The 17,940-nt window shown below is 36.5% G+C and overlaps 2 protein-coding genes across 3 annotated transcripts; one reads left to right on the plus strand and one right to left on the minus strand.

The window, feature by feature from the left end:
* Window positions 1-2,843: 2,843 nt before the first annotated feature.
* Window positions 2,844-17,071, plus strand: LOC142613103 (uncharacterized). Of its 2 annotated transcripts, XM_075785300.1 has the most exons (20): window positions 2,844-3,129; window positions 3,232-3,536; window positions 3,655-3,772; window positions 4,059-4,141; window positions 4,742-4,965; window positions 5,066-5,198; window positions 6,117-6,199; window positions 7,125-7,334; window positions 7,812-8,171; window positions 8,618-8,789; window positions 10,068-10,259; window positions 10,363-10,572; window positions 10,659-10,751; window positions 11,734-11,948; window positions 12,219-12,785; window positions 13,024-13,104; window positions 13,221-13,306; window positions 13,987-14,859; window positions 15,311-15,464; window positions 15,596-17,071. In XM_075785300.1, the coding sequence occupies exons 1-20, from the start codon at window positions 3,009-3,011 to the stop codon at window positions 15,678-15,680; spliced, it is 4,365 nt and encodes a 1,454-aa protein (XP_075641415.1). In that variant the 5' UTR covers window positions 2,844-3,008; the 3' UTR covers window positions 15,681-17,071. The 2 variants fall into 2 exon arrangements, with proteins under 2 accessions (XP_075641415.1, XP_075641416.1); XM_075785301.1 differs by lacking the exons at window positions 2,844-3,129; window positions 3,232-3,536 and having other exon boundaries at window positions 3,703-3,772; window positions 4,059-4,124.
* LOC142613104 (chlorophyll a-b binding protein, chloroplastic-like) lies at window positions 16,092-17,065 on the minus strand. The gene has a single exon (XM_075785302.1). The coding sequence runs from the start codon at window positions 17,002-17,004 to the stop codon at window positions 16,201-16,203; it is 804 nt and encodes a 267-aa protein (XP_075641417.1). The 5' UTR covers window positions 17,005-17,065; the 3' UTR covers window positions 16,092-16,200.
* Window positions 17,072-17,940: the final 869 nt, after the last annotated feature.

Below are 17,940 nucleotides of genomic sequence, written 5' to 3' on the forward strand. Positions count from 1 at the left end.
CTCTATTGCAGGTATAAACCCTTGCAAATAACCAAACAAACAAACAAAACATGTTAGTTCAGCAAACAAAGTAAACCATTCAAGTATAACTGAATAAAACTTGCATACCTTTTGCCTATTAGAAATGAAGACCAACTGAAGCTCCTCTGGCCTACCTATATCATTAGCAAAAATTTCCAAAAACCATATCCAAGACTCCTTATTTTCTTATTCCACAACAGTCATGGCTACTGAAAAAATGTTGTCATTTGCATCCTTGGCAGTGGCAGATAAGATTTGCCCACCAAATTTGTGCTTTATGTGACAACTATCTAAACCGACAAATGACCTGCATCCACCTAAAAATCCTACCTTCTGAGCATTGAACCTAACATACATCGTTTTAAATTTTGGTTGGGAAGTCTCATCAGCCATTTCTGTCTGCAGTATAACCCTACTCCCCTTGTCTACAGTATTTATCATTTGTGCATAGTCCCTAAGGACACCATATTGCAGTTGCTCATCTTCATTGATCAAATTCTTTGCCTTTCTCTTTGACCTATACACTTGGTTTACACTTAGGTCAACCGATAAATTTTGCATCACATGGTTGTCTACACCACTCACCTCCCAATTTGGATTTTTGCTAAAATCCTCAATGAACCTCTTAGCAACATAAGCTAATGTTGCTTGGCTATTTTTAAAAGACTTGGTACAAGTGCAGTAATTAGTCAAAGTCTTAATTTGAAATGTTAGCTCTCCATTTATTTGAGATGCATAACATCTCCACCCACACCCATTTTTGCAATGAACTAATATCTTGGTCCTCTTATTAAGCTTAAATTTGATGTCAATAGGTTTTTTAATTGCATACTCCCTCAAAACAACTCTGAACACCTTTGCATTAGGAAACTTCATTTCCTTCTTCAGTACAACATTTCTCATGTTACTCTTAGCATTAAACTCTAGCTGCTCAGGTACCTACTCATCATCAGACCCATCCATACTTACCAGGTCATCCTTAAGAGCTGGCTTAGCCTACTCAAGGTTTGCATGGGGTGCATTACTTGATTTTGGGGCTGCGTGGGGTGCTTGCTTGATTCTGAGGCCGTATTGAGAGCATTACTTGATTTTGGAGCGAAACCTTGTGAAGCTGAGTTTGGAGCAGCAAATATGTCATCACCAAAGTCATCTCCCTCTAGGCCTTCATATAGCCAATCATCATCATCATCATCTTCTTCAACATTCTATTCTTCAACCCTTGCACCAACCTCAACATCCTCTTCTTCACCTCTTGCACCAACCTCAACATCCTCAACATCTTCTTTTTCATCATTCTCATCATCTTCATCATAATCACTCTCCAAATCTATTTCATCCACCCCTCCATCACCACCTACACCATCATCTATTACTCCCCCTCCATCAGGATGCTCAATTGCCAATGGCTCCACATCTATGTCAGTATAGATTATGATTTTGTTAGCTGGCCATGCCCTATGAAGGGTAGTCATGTTCACCACATTTGCATCTGTTTCTATGGCCCTTAAATCATCCTTTATACCACCTTCAGGAAGTAAATACCTATATCTACCGTGTTCTTTAGGAGCACCAACAAGAGGACATAAATCTCGAATTTCAAAGAAACTCAACTTGTCAGGGTCAATCTCTGTCAATGTATGTACAGACCCACCCACATATTCAAGGGTTGGGTCCTCCACAAAACATCCCCCAACATGAATTTCAATATCAAATGTGAAGTCAACTATCTGCAATTAAAATAAGTAGTTTGTTTACACACTAACATGCAGAAAATGACAACAAACCAAAAGAGACAACAAGCCAAACATAGTGCTGTTTTGTTTTCATATAAAATTGGTTTTGTTGTTGAGAGACAACACACGTACAAAGGACCACATAAAGCACATGCAAAATCAGATTCCCAACAAATTCATAGGGACCAGACTACCCACAGTTCACAAACAAGTGTAATCATTGACAAATAAACTTAATTCTTTCAGGTATACGCATTATATAAACAATCACAGCAGTACATTAGTTACATCCTAAGCGATTCTACATATAAATAGCAAAATGCACATTTAACATACAACAATTTTGAGAAAATTTAACAAACCCTAACTACGTGGGTGGGTCGTGATAAAAAAATGCTATCAAGAACCCAAATGCATATCAATAGCAGTCACACATACCTTTCCTAGGTTCGATGTTGCTCAAGTTGTGTTTTCTCCCCCTCCAGACACTTCAAACCACGAAGAACACTATGATCTCACCACGAGTCTCTCTTTCGAAAAGTTTTTTGCGTTTTGGGTGTTTTGATCCGTATTATGTTGTGTTTTGGGGTTAAGAGGTGTTTTTGTAACAGTTGGGATTAAGGTGGGTTATGAAGATTGACGGAAATATACCATAGGTAGGTTAAATGATACTTTTCAAATCACAGGTAGACAAAGTGATTTTCGCCCAAACCACAGGTAGGTTATGTGTAATTACCCTTTAAAAAAGTGATGTAACCAAACTGCACATGAATTGTTTCTTTAATTTCCATACAAAAGATTAGAGTAAGATAACTTCAAATATATTTGAAACCAAACTTTTTCCTTTGCTAAAATATAGAATTGAAAGTGTATTTCCTTTCTAAAAAAATAACGAAAGTATTTTTCCTATTTTGTTTATCTCCAGGTCCATACCAATAATTTTAGTATGAACACCTATAAAAAAAAAAAAGTATGAGCAACTATTAGAGTTTCTATTTCTTGAAGGCCCAATCTAGAATTAGCCCATTATTCATTAATTCCTAAAAAAGAAAAAAGAAAAAAACCATTATTCATTAAACCCTCCTCTCCTGTCTCTGAACCCCAAAAAAGAAAAAACCGAACTTGCAGAGCCTCCTTTACTCTCATCAAAGCTTCAAAACCAGAGCAACAAACAACAGCCACAGCCACAGTTGTTTGTTTGCTTAGGCTTTAGCTGAGCTGAGCTAATAAGTTATCTCAGTAATAAGTACATCAATGGCTGAAGAGACTCGAACCCAATGGAGTTTACAATGCAGTCAGTACCTTGGAGAAATCTCAGCCCTCTGTTTCCTCCACTTCCCAACCCACCTCTCTTCTCTCCCTTTTCTCCTCGCTGGTACTCTCTCTCATTCCATAACTCAATTCTTCACCTTCAAGATCATAACTTTTTTTTTTCACTTTTTGTTTCAAAATTTAAACTTTATTTCATACATAACAGGTTCGGGTTCACAACTCATGCTCTACGAATTAGAATCGGGAAAGATGTTAAGGTCCTTTCACGTATTCGATGGGATTCGCGTGCATGGCATTACTTGTTTATTCATTGATTGTGCGGAAGGAACTGTTTCCTCTAAGCTTGGCTTTCAACTTGCTCTCTTTGGTGAAAGGAGAGTCAAACTCTTTAGCCTTGTCATTGAATTGTTTCTGGGTACTCAAAATCAGTCCGGGGTTTCTGTGAATTTGAACCTATTGCATTTGTTGCCCAAGTTTGGCAATTGGGTTTTGGATGTTTGTTTTATGAAGGTATAAAAATTTGATTTATTTATTTATTTTTTGGGTAGACTTTTGTTGATTGGATAATTTTGGAATTAATGTTTGGTTCTTACTGGGTTGGCTTTTGCTCTTTGGATTGATTTTGTAGGGCTTTGTGAGTTCTTACAATGAGGGGAGCCATTGTCTTGCAATAGGGTGTAGTGACAACTCTGTCCATGTGTGGGATATCTTGAATTCTAGTGTTATTCTTGAAGTTCAGTCTCCAGGTTAGTTTTAGTAGGATTGTGATGTTCATTCTATTTGATTCACTGATTGAAATGTTGCCCATGCTGGGGGCTTTTACAATTGTGTTCAAAGTGACGGATTCGCATAAACTTAGTATTGGAGTTCCATATTTCATATTTTTTTGCATTGGTGAATTATATATTGGACTGGGTGCCTCATAAGTTAGCCAAAAATAGTTGTACAAAACTGCCTTTTTCTTTTGTTAAATATTTTATTTTATTTGTTTTTGATTCCACTCTTCTTGCTTAATTTTTCTTTGAACTGTAGAGAGGTGCCTCCTTTATTCCATGAGGCTATGGGGTGACAGTATCGAAGCTCTCCGTATTGCATCTGGTACTATTTTTAATGAGGTGGCTGATCTCTTCTTATGATGAATTTCTTTTGGTTTCGTTACTTTTGGATTCTGGATTTCTACTTATATATGTATATGGTTTCATAGTTTTAACCTTCATCAATCTCACCCAACTCTGAGGTTTTGATTCCATCAATAAACTCTCACACACACACACACACACACACACACACACACACATGGACATAAAAATAGTCTAAGTTCAATTCAGAAATTAACATACTTTGTAATGTAGTAATAAAAGAACATCTTTATATTGAGCATTGTAATTTTTCTAATACTATCATTGTTAATTTTCTTATTGTATGGTCACTGTTTTCTCTTTTGATAAGTCTTTTTCTATGGTCACTCCTAGCATGTCTACAGAGTCTCCAATGATTGAATTCCCTCCTTCAGGAAGGATAAAAGGAAGGGCACTAGTTCTTTCCCTGATTTTAAAATTTTAGTCCCATGCTATTAGTGGAGCTGATTTATCGTCTACTAGAGACTATCGTACTTATCTTCTAATTACTGTAATCCTTCTAGTTTTTAAAAGAGGCTTTTGACCTTGGACTTTATGTTATTCCTAACCCTTTGAAACAAAAATGGTTTCTTTCAGATTCTTGTTTGGAAGGTGGTTCCTAAGTATAATGCTCCATCTTCGATGAGTCCTGTGGAAGACCATATTGATCAGAGCTATCCATTTTCCAACCATGTCCTATTTCATTATCAGCAGTTTGAAGCTGTTCATATGGATAAACTTGCTGGCCATGAAGGATCAATCTTCCGCATAACCTGGTCCTCTGATGGTTCCAACCTGATATCTGTCTCTGATGATCGTAGGTGAATTAGTTTCTTCAATAATACCATTCTAATTGTTAATACTTTTTCTTTATCTTGGAGGAGTGATTCCACACAATAACCGGTTTCTTGATTTGGGCAGTGCTCGTGTTTGGGCGGTTCATACTGAAAGAAATGGTTCTGACAAGCCTGGGTATTCTATTGCGCCTGAACGTGATGGTGTTGTGCTGTTTGGTCACAATGCCAGAGTTTGGGATTGCTGTATTGGTGATTCTGTAAGCTTTACAAAATCCTTGTTTATCTTATTGCGTCTTTTTTTTTAACAAATTAGGACAAGAGAATATAGTTTATTGACATTAGTTCAAAGTTCTAGATTAAAGTCATTTTAAGTGTTCTTAATTTTTTTCTCAATATGAAAATTATTTGCCTATGTGAATCTGTTAAATGAATAAAAATTTGTTTTCATTTTGAGTTCACGAGAGAATTTATTTTCATCATCTTGCTGGGTTGGTTTAGCATGTGACGAAAATTTCCTTCCAAGCATTATTGTCAGAAAGGTTTAGATTAAAGATAAACTGTCAAATGAAAACAGGTAGTAAAAGGATTGATAGATTGCATTTAATGGTTAAGGTCAAACCAATATAACGTTTTTGTGATTGAGAAGCTTAATTGATTATTATTATTTCATAGTTTTTGTTCTTTAATCTTATTATCTTTTAAATATGTTTAATTTATTAGATTAACACTTTTTTCCTGGTTAGAATTGTCTTCAAGTATTACGTTTTATGACCTTAACAGGATGGATTGAATAACATTAGAAATGTGATACTGGTTTGATTTTATACAGATTGTTATGTAATTAATTAAAAACACCTCTTGTCATTTCTAAACAATTCTTTTGCAACCTTTTGGTGTCTTGGTTCTTGTGGCTTTAAGACCATAAGCAGTTTGCTTTTGCCTTTAGGGTGATTTTTGCAATGCTCTTCTTTTTATTGTTATTCTGGGCATGGATAATATAACCATACTGTGACATGGTGGGGGGGTATTGATCCATCAATGATTGCCACTCGTTTCCTCTTTTTCCAAAGGGCTAAAATGCAATTTCTGACATTTATGAAGTTTGTTGATTTCTTGATTTTTCTATGACATATGCACTGCTGGAATCTGATTCTATAATACCTGAGTTGTCTCAGTTAATTGTCACTGCGGGTGAGGATTGCACATGTCGCATGTGGGGATTGGATGGAAAGCAGCTTCTGATGATCAAGGAGCATATGTAAGTTGCTCTGTGTTTCTTTTTCTTTTTTCTTTTTTTGTTTTCTGAGCATTGAGGATTATTAATTCCTTAAAATTTCATGTTCTGTGACTTTAAAACTATTAAATTTTTTTTATTTTCATTTTTTATATAAGTACTTAGAACTGTAACTTGTTGGTATTATAACTGATGATCCAGGTGGTAGATGTAAAAGTAAAATGATCTCTTTAGGAATTATCTATTTGTAATTGTTCTAGGATCTTATGGACTTGCTGTTTGTTGACAACCTTGATTTAAACCTTATAGCGGACCTCAAGTTCTAGCGTATACTTCATGATTGGTTATTCCACCTAAAATTCATTTTTCCTAGTAGAATGTTAATTTTTAACTTTAAACTGAATAAGGGCAAGCACATGTTAGAAGTTCCCAAAATGGTGTTGCACCATTCTGTTTTGAAGGGGTAATAATAATAAAAAGTGCGTCATGTGGGTCAAGCATTAACTTGTAAAGTGACTTTTTAGGAAAAGGGGTGTCACCCAAGAACCAACACTGATATTGTGATTCTCTCCTTAAAATTTTAGGCTGGCATGAGTTTATGACAGTATATTTTTTTTGATAGGTGAGATTATGACAGTTAGTACCCCTACCTTCTCCACTTTATTATGTAATTCTCATACAGAACACACACACACACACACACACACACACACACATATTTGCTACATTAAGTTGGGTGTGGGGGGTTGAACCCTGTCTATTTTGAGGACACTAGCAGGTGCAAATTGACCCAAGGTCATTAGAAAATCTATATCTGATTAATATATGTTATATTCGTGTTGTGTTGTAATAATAAAAACTTTTTTCTTGTTTTTTTTTTTGGATTTTTTATTTTTATAAAAATAAATGTAATAATAAACATGTGTACCTCTCTTGGGTTGATGTACAGTGGAAGGGGCATTTGGCGTTGTTTGTATGATGCGAACTCTTCGCTTCTCGTTACTGCTGGATTTGATTCTGCAATTAAAGTGCATCAACTGCGTGGTTTTTGGTCTAAGGGCTCGGATGGACGTGCTGAGGTAAAAGAGTTTATTGACAGAACAGAGATATTCACTGCTCGTATCCCTACTTCATCAGAGCATAATGGACTAATGGACAGGTAGCACTTCTTAATATCAGTAGTTACTTAGGATGTCTTACTATTCTTAAAACTCTAAGGATCCTTAATGTAGACAAGGAAGCATATAGTCTTGGTCTTGAAGTAACCTTGTGTAAATTAATTGGAAATGTGATTTAGTTCTCCATAATAATACTTTTTTCCTGTTTCTTTACGTATCAAAATAATAATAATAATGATAATACTTTTGTCCTGCATCCCCCACACACCTCGGGAGAGGGGTTGCACTAATTTGTTGGTCCTAGCCATCTGGTGTATCATAACAACAATGATGATAAACATTTATCTGGATGGTTTGTTGGGGCATCTCATTGTGGAACCCAACAATGGTGGTTCATAAACTTCAGACACTCAACAGCCTTATATTTTTTAATCTTCTTGCTTTTTTGTTACTGGTATTTGTTATTTGTCATTTTTGTGACTGTCTAATGTACTGACATTGTTGGCCCCTTGTTGCAGCAAAAGTGAATATGTCCGTTGTTTACATTTCACATGTGAAGATTCCCTTTATGTTTCCACAAATCAGGGTTATCTTTACCATGCTAAATTATCCAAAACCAGGGATGTAAAATGGACTGAACTTGTCCAAGTCAGTAACGAGGTTCCTATTGTATGTATGGATGTCTTATCCCTAAAATCATCTGAGCTTTCTGGCGGTGTTGAGGATTGGCTTGCTGTGGGAGATGGTAAAGGATACATGACAATTGTCAAAGTTCTTAGTGGTGTTTCTGCTCCTAAAGTGAGCCTCACATTTAGCTGGCAGGCTGGAATGGAGAGACAGCTCTTAGGAACTTATTGGTGCAAGTCATTGGGATATAGGTAATGAATTCCTTCTATAATAATGGTGTCTAATACATCTGTTAGATTTTCCTTGCCTGACCTGTGCATGGATATACACAAGATGATGAAATTTGGAACCTGTTGTTTTTTTATGTTCAGCTCCATAAACTTAATAAATTCAGACATGGTTGTTGGTTAAAGAGTGAGTGTGTAGTTTAGTTATTGTTTGTTTTGTTATTCCTTATTTTAAAATCTTCCACTAATGTTGAAAAGAAAAAACATCATAGAATAAATAGTTGGGTTATCTGAATGGTGACCGAGGTCTCTTTTATCCTGGGTAAGTGTAGCTTTTCAAATTGCTCTATCAAATGAATTATCTCACACAACATTGCTCTATGCAAAGCACTGTGCTCTTAGTCATCTTGCTTTTGTGATTAAAAGTAGGATGTATTAAAAGAGCATCAATCTGTGGTTCTACTTTTTAGGTATATCTTCACCACTGATCCTAAAGGAATGTTGAAGCTGTGGGGGTTATACGATCCTTCACCATCAGTTTCTCACAACTCTGCAGGGCATTATAATGTGTCTCTAATTGGGGAATTTGCATCATGTTTTGGAATAAGAATATTGTGTTTGGATGCATCTTTTGAGGAAGAGGTATGTGTTTTCCATATTTTATATTCTTTATAATGTTGTTTGGATCAGGGTATTTGTTCTATGGCTCTAAAATGAGTTTTTACCCTTTTCTTTGGGGGGTGGTTCTACTCAGTTCATATCCTGTTCAAACTGGAGTATCAACTTTTTGCCAAGATTAAATATTTTCCAATGTGATTGATCATATCTGGAATAACTTATGTCAGCTAAGATCGGTATATCATTTTAACACATTGTAGCCGCTCTTTTGTTGGTCTGGTTGTTGTTTCATTTCTCCTTGTTCTTCCTGTCCTGCTTTCTCCAAGTTTTAATGTTTCTTTTCTTTTTCTTTCTTTTTTGATAAGTAAAGAAAATTTTATTCAGTCTTAAAAAGGAGTCACCCAAGTATACATGAAGTATACTGCAGGGGACCAAAACAATCAAATACATAAATTACAAGCATCCATCAAATCATAGACCGAAAAAATAGAATGACTTCCTATGAGACATCCAATCTGATAGAGTCATAAAAAAGAATAGTGGCTATACTCCTTGCAGAATCTTTAAAACAACGGTCGTTTCTCTCTCGCCAAATGTACCACATCAAACAATGAGGGACCGCCATCTAGATAACACCATTACGATGATGACCAAAGTTTCCTCGCCAACATGCAAGGAGCTCAACTAGTCTTTGGCATTGCCCAGTAGATACCAAGCAAGGTGAACGCCATAGACCACAACTCAAAAACAATAGGACAATGTAGTAAAAGTTGATCTACTGATTCTGCATTACTTTTGCACATATAACACCAATCTAGAATCAACACCTTCTTGCATAAATTATCAATAGTCAAAATAGTTCCCAAAGCTGTAGTCCAAACAAAAAACGCGACTTTGGAAGGAACCTTTTGCTTCCAAATACTTCTCTAAGGAAAGGAGTGAGTACATAAACCTAACAAAGCCTGAGTACATTCTCCCAAGTTTTAATGTTATAATAGTGTTATACAAATATTCTACTCTCACCTATAAAAAAAAAAAACATATATTCTACTCTCTCTCTCACATACACACACACACACACACACACAAATACATGTGCATACTCACATACCTATCTAACAGAACAATTTGATAAAAGTAGAATAAATTGTTGTTTCTGAAATATACTGAGAAAAGAGTTTTTCCCCCCTTTAGTTTTTTCCGGATGTAGTTATATGAACTTCTCAAGTTAAAAGAAGATTTTGCAATTTGATATTATATCTAATCCATTGTCTTGATTCACGTTGGAGTTCAATTTTGCAGGTTCTGGTGTGTGGGGACTTACGTGGTAATTTGGTGCTATTCCCATTGTTGAAAAGCCTATTGCTGAATACATCAGTTGCCTCAGAAGAAAAGATGTCCCCAATAAATTATTTTAAGGGAGTACATGGGATATCAAGTATGTCCAGTGTTTCATTTGCTAGATTAAGCTCCAATCAGATCGAAATATGTTCGGTATGGCCAATAATCAAGCTTTCAAGTATGCAAAACCAAATTTGTGTTTATTTGGGGAATTGATTTGCTTGTTTTTTCTTGTGCTATTTTGTTTCTTGTTTAGACTGGAGGAGATGGGTGCATATGCTATTTGGAATATGACAGAGATCAGAAACACTTGGAATTTATAGGGATGAAACAAGTGAAAGAATTGAGTTTGATTCAATCTGTATCTGAAGATAATGACTCTATTGATGATTTGGCAAGTGGTCGCTATGCAGCTGGTTTTGCATCAGTAGATTTTATAATATGGAACTTGATAACTGAGACAAAGGTACTCTCTCTCTCCCCCACCACCAAAGCAATACAAATGCTGCCTAAGTTATTCTATTTAGTGCCTAAGAGGGCATAATGGTGTAGGTTGTGCAAATACCATGTGGTGGATGGCGGCGTCCTCATTCTTATTATCTTGGTGATGTACCAGAGATGAAGTACTGCTTTGCATATGTCAAGGTTTGCCCAAATGCTTCTTTGGTGATTTTTATTTTTATTTTTTTATAAACAAATCATAGGTAACTGAGTCTTCTACTTGACATGTTACACCTACACTTCACAGTTAGAGAAGCAATGCAAGCAGACAATGCTGAACAGTGGTCCTATATATATACATTCAAACTTTATTCTCCTGGACCATTAGCATAGATGTTGCCTAAATAATTAGGATTCCAATAAGATTGAGTATGAACTGTGTAAGAGCCACATAAGTAAAGTTTTTCTAGACCTGCATCCAAATCTTGAAGAGTGAAAGACTGGGTGCAATCGGCTAGAGGCGAGTCCAAAGGGTTCTTTAGAAAGGTTAAAAAAAAAAAAAAAGACTAGGTGCAATCAAAACAAACCAAATTGAATTGATTTTAAGGATTAATTTGGTGCTTCGGCTTGATTTCCTAACAATTTTACAGCATTTTTAAAGGAAGAATTGGGAATATTCTTTAGCTCAGATTTCTTTTGTTGTCCCAATTCACGTGGAACTATTTGGAAAGGTGTTTGCAACTGGTTGGTCTCTGTATATTTTGATCTCCAGTTAAGACCAAAAGGTCTGGCAAAGGTTGGGGTAGTGAAACTTCTCAATTTCTTGAGTCAGATATCTTCTGTGTACAGATTTTTTAAAGATTCACTTTTTCTAGATACATCTTTCCCATTTTTTTTTTTTTTTTTTTTTTTTTTTTTGGGTGCAAAATAAGCCACTGGAAATAAGCTAATTTTGAATACGAGTTATTGTCTTCTCTTATCTTCATTTTCTCTTCCCAAAAGATTTTCTTATGATTTTACATAGTATACTTCTGCAGTAAGCTTATTTTTTGTTTAAAGTATCAATTCTTCACTGGAGACTATCAATGTTAAACAATAAGCCAGCACTAAGTTTCTATAATTCCAATGTTAGATATTTCCACTATTTGTTTTACAATTTATATTTTTCTTGTTTATTGTTTTTCAGGATGAAATGATCTATATTCATAGAAATTGGATACTTGATGGGGAGGGGAAGATAATCCCCAGGAATTTGCATGTACAATTCCATGGGAGAGAGATGCATTCCTTATGCTTTGTATCTGAAAATTTGCAACTCAGAGCTAATGGGAAGCACGACCTTTATTCTAGATTTAGTTGGATTGCAACTGGCTGTGAAGATGGAACTGTCCGGTTGACTAGGTATGGAAATGCTCATTTCACAATTAGATAATGACTTGACCATCAAGGAGGAAGGAGGAAAAAGGATTCAATGTATATGAAAGTTTCTGCTCGACTTTAGCTGATGATGCCAATGGGCCTAAGTGCGCCAACTTCCCCCCCCCCCCCCCCCCCTCCTTTTCTCACTCCCATTTCTTTCCTTAAAAAACAAATGGATAAAAGCCCTCTTAGTAACTCATTAAAAAACTTAGGAATTGATATGGTGGATTAACTATGTTATGATTTGTTTAGGTATACACCAGATGTTGAGAATTGGTCTGCATCAAAATTTCTTGGGGAGCATGTTAGTGGATCAGCTGTAAGATCAATATGCTGTGTGTCAGAGATACACGTATTTGCATCAGAAACGAACACCATATCTGATGGGAGGAACAGACAAGTTGTTGACACGGATAATGGAGAGAATCCATTTTTACTGATTTCAGTTGGTGCAAAGCGGGTCTTGACTTCTTGGCTACTAAGAAATAGGAGGTTAGACAAGGAAGAAGCACTTGCTGATCAGCAATATAGTGAAATTGGAAGTAGCAATAAGCCTTCAGCAGGAGTGTCCTCATCAATGTCATTTCAATGGCTTTCTACTGACATGCCAGCCAAGTATTCAAGCTCTCATAAATATCCAGAAGACGCTGAAAAATTAGTTGGTGCAGCAGAAAATGTTTCTAGTACAAAAGTTGATGCAATATCACATTTTCAAGGGAAGGGGAAAATGGACATAAAACCTTGCCTTGGAGATAAATATGAAGATGATTGGAGATACATGGCTGTCACTGCTTTTCTTGTTAAATATGCTGGTTCCAGGTGAGAGGAAATAACTAATATTTTTTCTGAATTTTTTTTTTAAAATTTTGAATTTAATAAAAAAAAAAACTTTATTTTACTTTAAGTAAAGTGAATTGAATTAATATAAAATTTTATTGAGTACAATGGGAAAATGGCGTATACCAGCTGCTTGCCCATAGGTACTCTTACAAGATCAATAATACAATGAACATATGAAATGACCCCTTTTTTTTCTTTTTCTTTTTCTTTTTTGCAGGTTAACTGTCTGCTTTGTTGTTGTTGCTTGTTCAGATGCCACACTTGCACTAAGGGCTCTAATTTTGCCCTATCGTTTATGGTATTTATCAAGTCACCACCGTCTTGTCACTTAATGATTTTTTTGCCCTCTCTTGCATGTCTCCTCATGTGCTTTTCATTCTTCTTTTCTTTTTTTCCCCTTTCACATTATTGCAGGTTTGATGTTGCTCTGTTGGCTCCTCTATCATCACCAGTTTTGGCATTGCAGCATGTCATTGTCCCAGTATGTCTTCCTTCTGAAGGTTAGTCTGTTATTTGACTCTGCATCTGGATCTAAAATATATTGTGCAGATATTGTCCATCAAACTCTGATGGAAATGCATTATGAAAGTGAATATTTCTCCCATTCCGCCTCATCTCATTAGTTAACCATTTTCTCCTTTTGTTAACCTTTTTCCTGTCTCAATTACAATGAACTTCTTAAAAATCAGCAGTATTGATCAACTAATGTAATTATGAGTCTTGGAACGAGTTCAAAAATGACTTTTGTTGAGATAAGAGGGCTCTAGATGTGTATTTATAAACCTTCTATTATGTCATTGACAAAGAACTTTAAAGTAATAAGCAAAACATTCCTTCGCCAGTATAGTAGGAAACCTTCAACTTGTAGTTGTAAATTTCTTTGTTAATTACAGTGCTTGTCTACAATTTCTGTTTCCAGTTTTAATGTGGATGTTGAGGAGATGTGGAGAATCTAGAATCTAGGATCTAGGATCTAGGATCTAGGATCTAGGATCTAGGTGTTCCAGTCTCACAATAAGTTGGACTTTTAGTTGCAATGCTAAATTCTTTTACTAATGCCATTGGAAATTTAATCCATGCTTCAGAGAACATTTCTGATATATGTCCTAAATTTTTGCATGCTGGTGCTTCCAGTACCATCTGGAGGTGTTGAGTCTTTACTCATAAATTTTATTCACAGAAAGCATTCAGAAAGGAAAAGTGTATATTGTGATTAGTGGAGCTACTGATGGTAGTATTGCCTTCTGGGATTTGACTGGGAGTATTGAAGCTTTTATGCAGCGGGTGTCGACTCTTCATGTAGAAAAGTTCATTGATTGTCAGAGACGGCCACGCACAGGGAGGGGAAGTCAGGGCGGGCGATGGTGGAGATCATTAAGCAGTAGTCTATCTAAGAGAAGAGTAGGCAGTGGTTTAGTTACAATGAAAGGTGGAGATGGAACAAATCACAATAAGCTAAACCATGTTGCAAGTAGAACAGAATTGCTAATAAATGATTCTGAAAGTAGTGCTGCAGCTTGTTTTCAAGCCACTACCTCCCTTCAGTTAGAAGTGTATACAGATGACTCCTCATCTGAGACATGTGAAATAAGGCCTTCGCATGTTCTAAATAATGTTCACCATGATTCTGAAAGTAGTGCTCCAGCTTGTTCTCAAGCCACTGCTTCCCTTCAGTCAGAAGTGAATGCAGATGACTCCTCATCTGAGATGTATGAAATAAGGCCTTTACATGTTCTAAATAACGTTCACCAATCTGGTGTTAATTGTCTTCACGTTTCAGATATAAAAGATTGTCAAAGTTCTCTTGGTGGTTTTTTGTTCAATATAATAAGTGGGGGTGATGATCAAGCTCTTAACTATCTTAGATTTGAATTGTTTCTATTAGCAAAAGTCGCAGATGATGAGTTTGTGACACCAGACATCAGAAATTCAATTAGTGGACCTGAAATTACAAGGCCTTTTGTTGCTTATGGAGAAAACCAGAACAAGAATTATGCCATCAAATTCTTATATCATGAGAAAATTGCATCAGCTCACAGCTCTGCTGTAAAAGGTAAAACAACAATTTCTTAAGCTTGAATTTTCAATACTGGTAAAGATCTTTTCTGTTTGAAAATGAGCTGAAGTGGTTGAATATTTTTGTTTTTGGAGTCTTGCCTCCTTCAAATATCCTTGCGATCAAAAAAAGAAACATTTTTTATTTTAATCAACATAACTTGCTAAGAATATTCCTTTCTTCTTTAGTGCTTCTGATTTTGTGAACACTTAATGACTGTTAGCTCAATATTCTGAAATATATTATTAGAATAAATCATGTTGAGAGATATCAATGCATTTGCAATTTTGTCTTTTTCTAGTTCTATTTAAATGCTAGGACATGAATTCAAAAGATTGATTGGATATGAACCAAATGGAGATAGTAACCTTTCAGAACTTCTGGGCATGTCTTTTGTTGAGGAATTCTGACTACTAAAGCATTAAAATTGGTTTTTTTGTTTATGAAGGTGTTTGGACGGATGGCTGTTGGGTATTCTCTACTGGTCTTGATCAGCGTGTCAGATGCTGGAGTTTAGAAAAACAAGGAAAATTAACTGAGCATGGTTGTTTAGTCATTAGTGTGCCAGAGCCAGAAGCATTGGATGCTAGAGCCTGTGGCAGGTGAGTAAAGCATCTCAAGTAGGTCCTACATTCATGGGGTCTTTTTTCAGGGAAATTATTCAACATTCTATGATAAAGATTCTGGTTAATTATTTGCCTTTTTCATTTACTGGGTTTTGTGACTTTTCCAGAAACAATTATCAGATTGCTGTTGCCGGAAGAGGGATGCAGATTGTTGAGTTTTCTGGAATCTGTGAAATGGACCGGGGAGAATGAAGTTTTTTGTGATTTTGTTTGCCAGTTTACATGAAAACTTTTGACATGAGGTTCATTACCGCAATCATTTCAGCATCACCTTGTTACTGCAAATGATTTATCACTGAGCTCTTGCCAATGGTCTGACAACCTATTGTGAGAAGGGTCCTCAATAGCCATCTTGGTCAACCAAAGTTCATGTAGGTTGACTTGCAAGTATGAGATCTGCAGCTGAGGTTAAGTACAGTTTCCTGCCCCTTAAGAAACCATTTTTTTGGTTGCAAGTGACCGGCTCAGCTAGGAAGCAACAAGGCCTCACTTCCTAGGAAAGGCAATAACCACCTCAATTATGTATTGGGTTATCAATTTTAGGATACCAGGTTTAGTTGTGCAAATCTGAGCTTTGTAGCTCTCTAACAGTAACTTGTACAATTTTGGATAAGTAAATTTGATTAATTGATTACATATTTGTCCAAGCTTTTGTTACATATAGGCAAAATACTAGTTAGCAAATTCAATTTTTGTTCATGAGTTGGTTTCCTCACTTTCCAGGGACAAAGTTTGTGGCATAAGCCCAGGCATTGTTGTTCACTGGGTCAGCAAGATGATCAGCAAGGTTCTCCAAAGGCCCCTTTCCAGTGACAATGGCCTGCACAAAAAACCCAAACATGGAGAACATGGCGAGGCGGCCATTCTTAATTTCCTTCACCTTAAGCTCAGCAAATGCTTCTGGATCATCAGCAAGCCGCAAAGGATCAAAGCTGCCGCCTGGATATAGAGGGTCAGTGACCTCACCTAGAGGTCCCCCAGCAATGCGATAACCCTCAACGGCACCCATGAGAATAACCTGTGTAGCCCATATAGCTAAAATGCTCTGAGCATGAATTAGGCTTGGATTTCCAAGGTAGTCAAGACCACCCTCACTGAAGATTTGAGCACCAGCTTTGAACCATACTGCTTCACCAAACTTCACTCCATTCCTTGCAAGAAGCTCTGGGAAGACACATCCTAGAGCACCAAGCATTGCCCACCTGCAATGAATAACCTCAAGTTCCCGGTTCTTGGCAAAAGTTTCGGGGTCTGCTGATAGCCCTGCAGTGTCCCATCCATAGTCACCGGGGAATTCACCTGTTAAGTAAGATGGAGGCTCACCAGAGAATGGTCCAAGGTATTTGACACGATCAGGGCCATACCATGGACTCCCAGAGGAAGCAGCTGGCTTTCCTGCTGTCTTCCTCATCGAAATTCTGCCAGCATTGCTACGGGCAGTTGATGATAACTCTGTTGGTGTGTTCAAAGGAACCACCTTTCCTGTGAATGGAGATGAGAGAGCCATGGTTGCCATGAATTATTAAGGCTTTGGAGTGAGGGTAGTAGTGGGTGATACAAGAAACTTGTGTGTTTACTTGAATGAATGTAGCATACTGAAGTTTCTCTTATATAGTGTCTGGTGAGGTCCACAGATCCTATCCTTGTGGATCATCATCCTTTGCCTGATTGGTTGATGAGGTTATGGCTTGGATTCACGTATCCAACTCACTCACCTAGCCAATCAATGATGGTCATATGGATTTTGTTCAAAACCATATGGAATTTAATCAATGTAGCCCCAGCGGACAAAGTCTAGTTGAAGTCTATTGTGGGCTGGGCTTGCTTACTTTGCGGCTTGCCATCCAGGCTACCTCATTTTGTAAAAAATTACAATATGCTAAACAATGTTGCAAAATGAACATAGTTGTTAATAAAAGTGATTCTGAAAGTAGTGCTGCTGGCTACTTCCCTTCAGTCAGGAGTGAATTCAGATGACTCCCCATCTGAGAAATGTAAAATAAGACCTTTACATATTCTAAATAATGTTCACCAATCTGGTGTCAATTGTCTTCATGCTTCGGATATACAAGATTGTCATAGTTCTTTTGGTGGTTTTTTGTTAAATATCATATTAAGCGGGGGTGATGATCAAGCACTTTACTATCTTAGATTTGAATTGTCTTTATTAGCAACAGTCACGAATAATGATTTTATTCCTTCACATGCTGCACAGAATCCTGTATTAGATTGTCTTTTTATTATTCTAACACCAAGCAACTCCCCCCTAATGTCCTGACATTTTTTTGATCAGCTACCTCCCTTAATCTAGCATTCCTTTCATCCCAAATATGGTAGATATTGCATTGTTTTGCTTTGTTTTTACAGTTAAAAGGAAATCTAAATTTGGTTCTCAAATACCTAATTTTCCATGAACTTTTCAAAGTGCCACAGCAGGTATTAAAAAGATTAC

Source organism: Castanea sativa, chromosome 10, assembly GCF_040712315.1.
Source record: "Castanea sativa cultivar Marrone di Chiusa Pesio chromosome 10, ASM4071231v1".
NCBI lineage: Eukaryota > Viridiplantae > Streptophyta > Magnoliopsida > Fagales > Fagaceae > Castanea > Castanea sativa.

Coding starts and splice junctions, on each gene's coding strand:
- LOC142613104 (XM_075785302.1), bottom strand. CDS start 17,004: ATGGCAACCATGGCTCTCTCATCTCCATTCACAGGAAAGGTGGTTCCT.
- LOC142613103 (XM_075785300.1), top strand. CDS start 3,009: ATGGCTGAAGAGACTCGAACCCAATGGAGTTTACAATGCAGTCAGTAC. Junction 8,790..10,067: donor ATGCATCTTTTGAGGAAGAG/GTATGTGTTTTC, acceptor TCAATTTTGCAG/GTTCTGGTGTGTGGGGACTT. Junction 15,465..15,595: donor GATGCTAGAGCCTGTGGCAG/GTGAGTAAAGCA, acceptor TGACTTTTCCAG/AAACAATTATCAGATTGCTG.